The 12,557-nt window shown below is 40.6% G+C and overlaps 1 protein-coding gene across 1 annotated transcript in view; it reads right to left on the minus strand.

The window, feature by feature from the left end:
* The window catches only part of TPH2 (tryptophan hydroxylase 2), a gene marked incomplete at both ends in the record, with an annotated part of 110,505 nt that overhangs the window by 92,850 nt on the left and 5,098 nt on the right, over positions 1-12,557 (minus strand). The window contains 3 exons of the mRNA XM_080705784.1: positions 4,911-4,978; positions 10,936-11,036; positions 11,147-11,330. Of these exons, the coding sequence (XP_080561910.1) occupies positions 4,911-4,978; positions 10,936-11,036; positions 11,147-11,330 (353 nt within the window). The remainder of the gene's footprint in view (positions 1-4,910; positions 4,979-10,935; positions 11,037-11,146; positions 11,331-12,557) is intronic.

Consider the following 12,557-nt stretch of genomic DNA (forward strand, 5'->3'; position numbering starts at 1 on the left):
CCCAAACCCTCTTAGGCAAACATCCTTTGTTTTGATTCTATATCTACCAAGTAGCCCTCGGATATAATTTGGCCTCTGCTATCATGACAATAGGGAGGGGGAGTAAGTCATGTGAGAATTTGTGAAATAACAAATTGGCAGTTTCCTGCCTACCTCAGTCTCCTGGACATTAGTTACCAGAGCCATGCCCCTTGGCTTGAGCACTTCCCGGCCCCCTACACTGGGTCCAGACTCCAAAATGCCCACTTCCACATAGTCCTTCTTTATTCAGTAGAAAACCTCTAATTTCTGGGTTTCTCCCCATAGATGCCATGGGTCAATTTCACTTTTAGCTATGAGGAGGTGGCAAATGCTTATTAACACGTTAACAACCTCACCCTCCGTTACTTTGATCTTATACTCATTTCCTCTCCTCTCCATGTAAATACATTTTATTTAAAACCAAATAATTTTCTATTATCAATGTTCCTTGAAACTGGCTGACTCATATCTATCACCATTACATCAGCTTGCCTTTATCCAGCTTCTGAGCTTTACAAAAAAGTAAAAATAAAATAACACTTGAGCTAGTCCTTTAGTCATTATACCAGAAAAAATCCTATGTTAAAATCTTACAGCATCTACTATAAAAATGCATTTTTATCTACCTAATTTATCAGCATTAACCTTTTATTATACTCCAGATGGGTTACACCCCCAAAGAATCACCCTGCCCACACCACCTCGATGCAGGCATGACTTGATTCCTCAGGGAAGCCTAGGAACCAGAGGGAGCTATTCTTAGGGCCACAATCACTCAGGTTCTGATGGGGAAAATAAGCTCAGCCCATGAAGGTCCTTTTTGAAAATTTAACCAGGAAACTCTGAGAGATGGGACTAATGAGAGGTGGTACTGAGGGCAAAGGAGACGTGAGGTCGGGTTTGAGCCAGGGCAAGGCATGTGCACACGGCACTGTGAGGGGTACAAAGTCACAGCAGAGGGAGGAAGACACTGTCTGGAACAGCATAGGCCCATGTGGAAAAGGATGTACCAAGTAGTCCTGATCTTAATGAACATGGCCTTTTTGTGAAAAAGAAAAGAAGAAAAATATGATGGAAAGAAGATGAAGGTCGAACTTCCGGGAAGATGGCGACCGAGAAAAGCGGGGCTTAAGAGCCCCGCTAACAACCAATCTCCATTACCACAAAATCAGCGCCTTTCATAGCCAGAAAACACCATCACCAGAGAAACAAAAAAAATCACCAGGCTCCAGAGAGAAAGCGGACTGAGAACAGAGCTCAGAGCCACAGAGGAGATCCGAGGATGCGGCAGCAGCGCCATTCTGCCGGCGGCAGCGGCAAATTCACCGGACAGCTACAGCAAGCCAAGGTGAGCCGCTGCGGAAGAGCCAGGCGGGATTTCTCGCCGCTGGTAAAATCTAAAGCTCCCAGTGGCTGAGCTCAGCACACACTGCAGGTATTCAGAGTGGAAATCAAAACCAAGAAGTAATACGCCAGCCTCATGGCCGAGGGCGTAGCAGCGGCGCCATATTGCCACAGGCGGCAGCAGCAGAGAATTCACCGAATCCAGTACAGCTACATCTGCGTACTCAAGAACAGTGAGTCAAATTGCGGGCCACAGAGGAGAAATCCCAGTACTGTACTCCCTGGGACTCGACCCAGTGGGGGAGGGGCGGTGGCAGAGATATCACACCATAGGAGAACGTGCAACCTGGCATCCCCCTCAGTCTAAAGCAGCCTCTATCGACTCTCTGGGTCAGAGACTCTGTGATACAACCCAGTAAAGGAGTAGTGGGGTCTGAGATACTACTGAATCGAGATCCAGGACACCTTAAGTGAAGTCATAGTGACCCAAGGGAAGAACCCAGAGAAGGCACAAACTTCCAAAATCATGGGAAAGAGGAATAATACTGGAGCAATGAATGCCCACAACCCCACAACATCAGAACCCGATAAAACAGAAATTCAGAGATTTCTAGAAGATCAAATCAGGAAAATAACTGTAGAAATAATAGAGGTGCTTCGAAAAGAACTCAGAGAGAGCCAAAAACAGATAAAGGATGCAATTAATGAAGTAAAGGCCTCAATTCAAAGCACAAACAACCGATTAGACCACATGGAGAATAGAATCTCGCTCTTAGAAGATGATCATTCCAAAAATGAACGCATAGTTTCTAATCTAGGAAAAAATATCCGACAGCAGGAATCTGATATTGAAGAAATATGGGCCCATTTTAAGAGAGCTAACCTAAGAATAATTGGAATAGAGGAGGGAAAAGAAAGTGAAACCAAATGGATCAGCAATCTCTTCAAGGAAGTAATAGCAGAAAATTTTCCAAACATAGAGCAAGAGGTTGATACACAGGTCCAGGAAACTTATAGAACTCCCTTTAGACAGGATCGGAGAAAAGGATCTCCACGCCACATAATTGTCAAAATGACCGATGTGGAAGCCAAACAGAGAATCTTAAAGGCAACAAAAACAAAGGGCCAAGTGACATTCAGAGGCAAACCAATTAAAATCACTCCAGACTTCCCAAACCAAGTCATGAGAGCCAGAAGGGCTTGGAGTAACATATTCCAAACTCTGAAAGAAAACAACTTCCGGCCAAAAATTTCCTACCCAGCAAAACTTTCTATCAAATTAGATGGAGAAATAAGAAGCTTCCATGACAAACAGAAACTGAAGGAATTTATGTCTTCAAAACCAGCACTAGAGAAAATACTCAAAGAGATTAACTACAAAGAAGAAATAGGTAACACACACCAGAACCAGAGAAACAAGAGTTTCCATCCAACAGTCAACTAAGATTGGTTATCTGCGGAGATTCATTACTTATGTTAGTCTTTTACCTATCTCTAAAGGGTATTGTTTGCCTTTATTGTTGTTAATTTTTAGGATTTCTAGTTGGAATATTAATATACCTTCAGATATAGCATTTGGAAATATTTTATCCCATTCTATTAGTAACTGTTAACTCTGTTTACATTGTCTTTGGATATACAATATTTTTTTTATTTTTTAGGGAGTTTGTATACTCTTCTGTTGCCTGTGCCATTGAAATCATATCCAAGAAATCACTGCCAATTTCAATGTTGTGAGGTTTTATGACCCAAATTTTCTCCTAAAAGTTTATAGTCTTAAGATTTATATTTAGGTCTTTTATCTATTTTGAGTTAATATTTGTATATGGGATTAGGTAAGGGTCCAATTTTATTCTTTTCCATGTAATTATTATTTTTCAACAATATTTAGTTAAAAGATTATTATTTCTACCACCAAATGTTCGTGGAAACCTTGTCAAAAATAACTTGACAATATAGGGAAGAATTTAGCTCTAGGCTTGTATTTAACTCCAATGGTTTATATATCTGCCTTTAGAATAGTACTACACTGTTTCAATTATTGTAGCTTTATATGGTTTGAAATCAGAAAATATATATCTTCTAGCTTTGTTCTTTTTCAAGATCATTTTGGGTATCTAGAGTCCATATTCCATATTAGGATAGATTTTTTTTCTGAAAAATAAATATATAAATATATGATAGTTTCACTTAAAAAAATAGAAAAAAAATATTCTCTGGTAAGAAAGAAAGTAAAAAGAAATATTGAAATGTTATCTTTAAGTCATCAAAAGCTTGGTATCAGACAAATGAAACTGTTATGTGAGATTATCATTTTTAATTTTGGATAAATTGCTAAAATACTAGATGTCAACCACTAAGCCAAGCATGGGAGGGAGGGATGGGGAGAGAATGGGGTGGGGATTGGGTGGGGGCTGACTGGGCGATGTGTGCATGTATGTCTACAAAAGTATGTATCCCACTATGATGTATGAATACAGTACACCAATAAAAATAAATAAATAAATTAAAAATTAAAAAAAAGAAAGAAGATGAAGGATGGCTGGGGCTTGGGAGAAAAAAGGGAAGAATACCAGAGCATCAAGGAAAGTTAGGGATGACAAATGACTGGCCCAACATGTGCAATGAGAAATCCTCTCACTTGGCTTTAAGCACTGTATATCACAGTTCTTTAAATTAAAAAAAATCTAATACTGATACCCTCGATAACTATACACAGGATGTCCTAAATTCTTGCCAATGAAAAATATGCCTTTTAAGACAGCCAAACTTCCCACCTAGTCTCAACTACAGTAAGGAGGAATTTTTCCTCTACCAGGCATTGATTTTTTTTGTTTGTTTGTTTATATGAGGACAGGATTCATATAGTTGATCACATACAGGAAAAAAGAAAGAGATGGATTGTAAGTCACTCTAGTAGTGTAATGTCTAGTCCACTTTTCTAGACACAGCCTGCAGTCCACACACCACATTATCACCCGTCACAAACGCATCTTGTCACTGCCGCTGGTCACTGTGCACCATGTATAGTCCCCGCCACAAAAAGTGAGGTTCTCCATTTTCATCCCAACCCCAATCATCTGGGATTGAGTTGAAAATTTATAGAGCATGTCCTTTTCCGTGAAAAGCAAACACATTTCTACTGAGGCTGTTTAAATGACTCTGTACCCCATTCTTGCTGAATTCTAGCTTTCGAGAAGTTGGACACTTGAAGGGGTTGCTGAAAAGCCAAGTCAAAAGTATAATTAAGGCAGTTTCCAGACCTTGCTTAGGGTACAGAAATGACTCCTTGCCTTAATGGAGCTGCAAATGCAATGGTATAAATGCAGCGCTTGGCATGAGGTCTGCGGGTCTCATTATTTTACAATTATACCCAGATGTCAAACATCAGTGTTGGCATTTAAAACCTATGGAGTTGGTGAGTGTTTAAATGGTTTGTGTCTGCCTTCTGCAAAAGTTAAAGTGAAGAGAAGACAGGTCTGTTTAACACAGCATGTGTTTTTCCTAACTAGCCATTGACAAGAAAAAGTTATACAGGTACTTACTATTTATAACCCATGGCCACATCCACAAAATACTTCCTTCTCTGTCGATAGACATTGTCTTTGAATCCCTTAAACAGAAAAGAAATAAAGTTATTTAACAAGGGGCCAAAAATTAGCAGCAAAAGGCCTAAAAGAAAATCACTGTAGTGTTTATGGAGTGTCCAACTCAAATGGAAATCTTATCCTCAGATGACCATCTTGATGACACAGGAAAAGCAAACTGTGCATACAGTAAAACCTCATTCGGTTTTGGTTCTACTCATTTGGGATGTGTGGGAATTCAGGCTAAAGTTTACCTTTCTACTAAGTAAGCAGAAAGGCTTAGTTAAGCAAACTGATATTTTGAACAATATCTTTTGGTTTTTCAAGTATCATTTGCATGTAATTGATCTTAATGACAAGTTAATCTTATCCTATTCATTAAAATAGGTTTCTGTAACATGGTTATTCAGTATGTTAACCTAATTTTAATGCTTTGTGTAAATACCTAATAAATGTAGCATATATTAAAAACTCTATCATTCAGAATAATCACTGCATCCCCAAATTAGTACAAATTAAAGACATCTGCTGTATTTTATGACTACAGCCACATAATGCAAAAATCAATATGGGATTAATCCACAGGGGAGCAGGTTAGCTCCATTCCGCTCTGGGTTACTATCATTCTAATATATCTTATCCAACTTCAACATTTTTATCTAGCATCATCCACTTGGGAAATTAAACACCATGCCTGTCATTTTTCAGTCAAGCAGGCTCCTTCTGAGAGGACTTCCCAGTTTACTCAACAATTTCACCTCTTGTCGATAGACTTTCCATTTTCCTTTCCTTCCCATACTTTCAGTTTTTTCCAGGGTTGTTTCTTCAAGTTGCTGGAAGCCCACAAGAAACTGTTCCCATTTAACTTCTTATCTCTACAGCCCCTGCAAGCACCGAGGATGACCAGGAAGCAATGATTTCTAGTGATGGAGGGAAGGCCCTGGGGACCACAAAAGGGCAGTGGTGAGGCTCACAGAAGCCTAGATAGACTACCTCTGCAGCCACACAGAGGCTTCTGCGAAGTAAGCCATTTAGGAGGATCTCCGAACACACTAGAAAGTCACCCCATTCTTTTGACTGGCTGAATGTGGATGGGCCTCAGACCAGGAATGAAGATTCCAGGGCTAACTGCTACACGGAAATGGAGAATGACCTTTCTTTCAGAAATACCAAGAGAATTGCTATGGAGAGGAGAGAAAAGGACCTGAGATCACCCTGACACCCTACTGAAATGAAGTACAATCCATACAGAAGCTAGCACTTTCCTTCTTGTGCTGTAAGTGTGTGTGTGTGTGTGTGTGTGTGTGTGTGTGTGTGTGTGTGTTAAGTCAGGTTCATAAGCAAATTTGTGAAGCCCTTAGCTGGGCGTGGTGGCGCACGCTTGTGATCCCAGCATTCGGGAGGCTGAGACCGCAGGATCGCGGTTCATGGACAGCCTCAGCTACTTAGTGAGGCCCTCTGCAACTCAGTGAGAGCCAGTTTCAGAATAAAGAATTAAAAACAGGGCAGAGGTCGAATGCCCCTGGGTTCCATTCCCTGACCCACACACAAAAAAAATTGTGAAGCCCTAAAATATAGACAACATTTTGTGACCATAGTTTTCACATGCACAAATGGGTCTGTGACCTAAAAAAGGGGGGGGGGTCACCTGCTGTAGAAGGAAAAACTGGTCATGCTAGAAAGTTCACTTCAACACTCCCTTGGTAAAAACAGGGTACCCGAGGTGGGAAAACTGAAGAACCCCAAGCACCTTTAGTATTCAAAAGAAAGTAGGCCATGACAAAAGGGAGAGTCCTGTGAAAAGCACAGCATCTGTTCCCTGGTTCCTGCCAGCCCGGACACCATGGTAACAGCATCATAATCTGCTGGGCTTCCAGAAGAATCTCAACAGTCTCTCCTCAGCAAACACCTGCGCCTTTTCCAGGGACGCGTGAGAGAGATGTACTCATCACGCCTCATTAGTCTGGAGTGGTGGTGATTACGCACGTGTTGTGGGCGAGCCAGAGCTTCCTGGATTGAACCCTGACTGCCAAAGTGAGGGATGCTAGCGGCACTTGTGATCACAGACACAGCACTCCTTGGCCATCCATTCTGAATTGCGGCCAGGGAGAGGGTTATCAGATAAAATACAGGATGCCCAGTTAAATTTCCATTTCGGATAGACAACAAATTTTTCCAGTTTAACTGAGCATCATATATATTTACAAGCAAAAGCTGTCCCCCTTGCACCTCAAGAGTACTGCAGCACAAACCCAACCTCCTCCATTTAAATCAAAGGGAACCGAAGACACAACCTGAGCCCTAAAGTGCCCGGCTCAATTTATACCAACACTCAAAAAAAGCCCAAGTAGCTCACCCCTAGTGGAACATTAGAATCACCTAGGGAGCTTTAAACAGTACTCCAAACCTGGTCATATTCCCAGCGGTTCTGATTTAAGCTCTCTGGGATGAGACCTTGGCATCTGTATTTTTTTTTCTTTTTAATTCTACACAGATTATTTGAATGGGACTCTAAGGCTGAGAATCCCGGGGCTAGGGTCTTAGTTTTCATATTTAGAGCTCATCAGGATCTTCTGCAGATCCCATTACATGCAGATTCGGAGGTCTATCCCTGGGAATGCCGATTTCATAGAATATCACCTTTTTAGCAAGCACCTGAGGAGAGCACGTTTAAGTACTGTCTGGAAGACCCTCCTACTCTAGTTCTGGCTATTCAGACAGCGGTCCCCATTCCCTCCAGGTAAGCCTCAATGGCGCTCAGTAGAAATGCAGAATCTCAAGCCCCATAACATCACAACTGCATTTTTTTACATTTTTATGTTCCCTTTTAAAAAATACACTTTTATCGATGCATTGTCTTACTCTTTGCATTTTTATGTTTGTTTAGTTTTGTTTTTCTTTTTGTGTGTGTGGCTTGTTGTTTTTGTTGTTTTATACTGGGGGTTGAACCCAGGGGCACTCTATCTCTGAGCTATACCCCCAGCCCTTTTCTCATTTTTTACTTTGAAACAGTTTCACTAATTTTCTGAGGGTCTCACCAAGTTGTTGAGGCTAGTCTTGAACCTGCCATCCTCCTGTATCGGCCTCCCAAACACTATGATTACAGATATATGCCCCCAGACCCAGCTAACTATTTGCTTTTTTTTTTTTTTTTTTTTTTTGTGGTGGTGGTGGTACTGGGGTTGGAACTCAGAGGCTTTCTAGCTCCAGGCTATACTCCCAGACCTATTTTCTATTTTATTTGGAAACAGGTCTCACTAAGTTGCTGAGAGCCTCACTAACCTGCTGAGGCTGGCTACGAGCCTGTGTGATCCTCCTGTCTCAGCCTCCCAAAGCAGGGATTGCAAGCGTGCGCGCCACCAGGCCCAGCTATTATTTGCATTTTTAAAGCTCTCCCAGATGACTTAGCCATTAGAGTTTAAGAGCCACTAACTTAGATATTTAGCCCTTTCTAGAAAACCTCAGCCACATGACACATTTTGAGCCTTTTCTGAACTATCCTATTGCAAGGGTCCCTGTGTCTATCTCAGAATCAGATTTATTCTCAGGCACAAATGCTTAAACAACTTTTCCCATCTTCATAGAATAATAACGTAAAAAACACCAACTTACCAATATCAAATTTCACATAATGAACATTTGGTGTGCTTATAAAAGAAATACACATGGTAACAAAAAATGACAAGAGAAATAGGGGATTGCTAAGTACTTGTAATTATTTCAAGTGGCTGCACAAAACATAAAAGGAGGGATCATAAGGTGGGTGTAATTAGGAGTAATGGAATAAAATTAAGCACAGGGAAATTTACTCTTGGTATTGGAATACATTTTTTTTTTCACAGCAAGGTCAGTGGTTCCTGTGGTTGCTCCATTCACGTGGCTAAACTCCTTTCTCCAGGTTGAGTAATTTTTAAACTAGACTAAGGGGAGCCTTTGAAAATAGGAGGTTATCCAAAAAAATCCTTTACTGTCCAGGCATTGATCTGGATGATTTAATACGGCATTTCCATTATTGGAATTAAGCACTGACTCTTGCCAAAATGCCTTCCAGTTGTTTTATTCACTAGGCTTTTCAACCACCCCTCTGAGGTCAATAAGAATTTTATTTCCACCTTTCACACAAAGAACTTGAGGTGCAGAGATAGAAGGACTTGTCCAAGGTCATTCTGCAAACTGACAGCTGGTGCCTGTGCAGTTCTAGTTCTGCTAATCTTTTACACCAGGCTTCTGTGCTAATTTTGACCCATGGGGATTGGGAGAAGGAAAGATTAAAAAAAAAATTGGGCATGGTGGCACATGCCTGTAATCCCAGTACTTGGGAGGCTGAAAGGATCCCAGGTTTAAGGCCAGCCTGAACAATTTAGTGAAACTCTGTTTCAAAATAAAAGGTGTTGGAGTAAATACCTTAGAGGTAGACTATCCCTGTGTTCAATTTCCAGTACCAAAAATAAAAAATAATTAATTAATTAATTAATTACTGAGGGTGCTCTTTAATGTTTTTTTCTGATGTTCAGAAGCTTTACATGTGGATTCCTATGAAATATTCTGAAATCTTAAACTATGCTGGCAAACACAACACACTGTATCCTTGCATAAATTCAGCTTTTTAAACATAATGCAATTGAGTTAGGTATGTTTGACTATTCAGATAGCATATTTGAACTGGTAGATTTATATCAAATGACCCATTTGACTGAAAAATTCACTAGCATTAAAGTTGTCATAATTTCCTTTAAAATAGTGGCCCCTAAACTTATTGAGTGTATTGGTTAAAACAAGTTCCCAGATGATGTTGATACTACTGATCCTGCAACCCCACTTGGCCTCTGCAGAGTCATACTATCAAATTCCCAGATTTTTTTTTTCCCGTTTAAATAGCATGAATAGCCAGGCCTGGTGGCGCACACTTGTAATCCTAGCATTTGGGAGGCTGAGCCAGGAGGATCCAGGTTTGCCGCCAGCCTCAGATACTTAGTGAGACCCTCCACAACTTATTTGGACCCTGTTTCAAAATAAAGAATAAAAAATAGGGCTGGGGGTGTAGCTCATAGATAGAATGCCCCCTGGGTTCCATCCCTAATACTGCAAAAAATAAAAATAAATAAATAAAAATAAATAGCATGAATATGTGTAAATCATTGCTTTCATAACACAAAGGCTTCCTCTAAGTGTGACTGGTCTCCTTGGCCTTCACCTTTAATCTGCCCATTTTTAGACAAGGGGGATTGGGGAAGGGAAAAAAGTGCTTGTAACAAATGGGTGCATTGCTTACTTCTCCCGGACTATTAACTGTACTTCACCTTAACCATAAAGAAGTTCCAGGTCTCTCCTGTTAAATAAAAACTGATGTAAAGAGGGAAGGGAAAGAGTAATGGGAAACACTGACCCCCATATCATATTTCTTTAAAGATGGTCATTTTTATTGGTGTAGAGGAGAGAATCGTGGTAGATAGATTCCAGGTAGATGTGGGGAGAGATAGATCTTCCATCACAGCCTTATTTTAAAACCCTCTGCCTTTCCATTGAGACTGAAGTCAACCACATTACTCTACTCCTAACTACCTCCAGTCAGGGAAAATGGCAAGAAGGATTTTATTCTCTCACCAAGCCCCATCACGCCTAGTCCTCCCTAGTTTCCCGAAGGTGTGATCAATTTCATTTCATCGTTTTTCCAACGGTCACCATCTGCAAGTATATTTCAGGCTGTCTAATTTCACAGAACTATCCTCCAGGGTGTAGAATCTCCTTCTCTCTCCAACCCCTTTAAAAATAAATGCAATGTGAAAACGCCATCTTTCCAACCTGCTTCTAGCCAACACATGTGTACAGGGAAGCTTTATCCTTTGAAAGTCTGCTCTCAGTTATGAGGGATGAATAATAAATTGCTCTACAATAAAGCATTCCAGCACAGAATGCGGCACACCACCTGGCACAGGGCAGAGCTGGAAACCTATGTATGAAAGGAATTTTACCAGACACTTACCGGGTGGTCGGCGTCAAGCTCAGTACCATACATGAGAACTCTGCGGGAGCATTTGTCTAACTCAGAGATCTTGCGGGGGAACCATGGCACATCCTCTAGCTCTGTTGAAAACACAGTGCAGGTTCAAAAATATTAGCTCACAGATTGCATTTTCCCCTTTGCAGCATTTGTCAGATTGCAAAATCACCCAACAAGCAAAACCCTCCCTTGCCTTCCTCCTCTGTCCAAATGTTCTCTGGCGGATTAAGCGTTACAATGGTCGTCTGGAATTTCAGCAACTGGATGAGCTCGTTGAATTCAGTGTTGCCACATTCACAGTCCACGAAGATCTCAACCTCAGAACTTCTTCGCCGGGATCTCCTGGATTCGATGTGCACCATGTTGACATGTTTCTCCTGGGACATAAATTAACATCTCCAAGTCACATTTAGGATACAATAAAAGAAATGCTTTACTTGTTCATTCTTAAATAATGAGTATCCACAAAATCAAGTATCTGCAGAAAAGAAAAAGATAATCTCCTTATTCTTTGACTAACACATGAAAATGTTTCCAACTTTTGTCTCTATCAAAAAGAGAACTAAGCCAGGCATGACTTCACATGGCTGTAATCCTAGTACTTGTGAGGCTGAGACCGGAAGATTGCAGGTTTGAGGCCAGCCTCAACAACTTAGAGACTGTTTCAAAATAAAAAATTTAAATGGTTGGGGGTTTAGCTCAGAGAGCATCCCTGGGTTCAATTACTAGTACTGCAAATACATACACACAAAAAGAGCTGTACAGTCATTTAGGCCTCTATGCAAGTTATCCTGCTTTATTAAAAAATAGAAGAGCATTTAGGATATATTCAGGATCATATAAAATGTATTATAATTATGAACATCATCATTTCTCAGTGGTCCACATCCTACTAGTGGTGCATGATTATTCTGGGGGGGAATTTGTCTATTACATTATCATCTGATCCCAAGATTGTATTTTCATATGTTTCTGAAAAATTAACTCAAATTCAAACTCCTGATTTTATAGTAATATTAGGTTTCCTCTTCAAATAAAGTTTAAAATTAAAGCAATTTTTTAAAAAAGGAAGTAACGCAAATGGCAGGCAGAATTTGGGAAGGTGATATGAAGATGCCTTAGATTTGGAGGATACTGGCCAAAACGTAGCCTAAATTGTAAAGAAAAGAAAGGGGAGCAAGAAAAGCAGCCACGAGAGCATCTCTGGAGGCAAAAGGAAAACAAATAACTTTCTTAGGGAATAGTGAGGAGGCAAAACAAAAGGTAAAAAAAAATAACAACTCCTAAATGGGGCCACTTAGAAATTGTTCTCTTTTTCAACCTCAGGGCAAGCTTGATCCAAGGATGTGGTGTGTGAAACTATGGACTCTGTGACAGCTCTTCTTACAATAAGGTACTGGAATGGGGTGATAACTAATGGGGGAGGGAGCACTTTATTATAAGGAGATCCATCATAGAGTCCACAGCGGTGGTTATTTGTGGGTACTGGGGAACTGAACCCAGGGGTGCTCTACTTCTGAGCTACATCCCCAGCCCTGTTTTTTGTTTTCATTTTCGAAGCAGGGTCTCACTAACTTGCTGAGACTGGCCTCAAACCTGCAATC

This window comes from Muscardinus avellanarius, assembly GCF_963383645.1.
Source record: "Muscardinus avellanarius genome assembly, chromosome: 11".
Taxonomy (NCBI): domain Eukaryota; kingdom Metazoa; phylum Chordata; class Mammalia; order Rodentia; family Gliridae; genus Muscardinus; species Muscardinus avellanarius.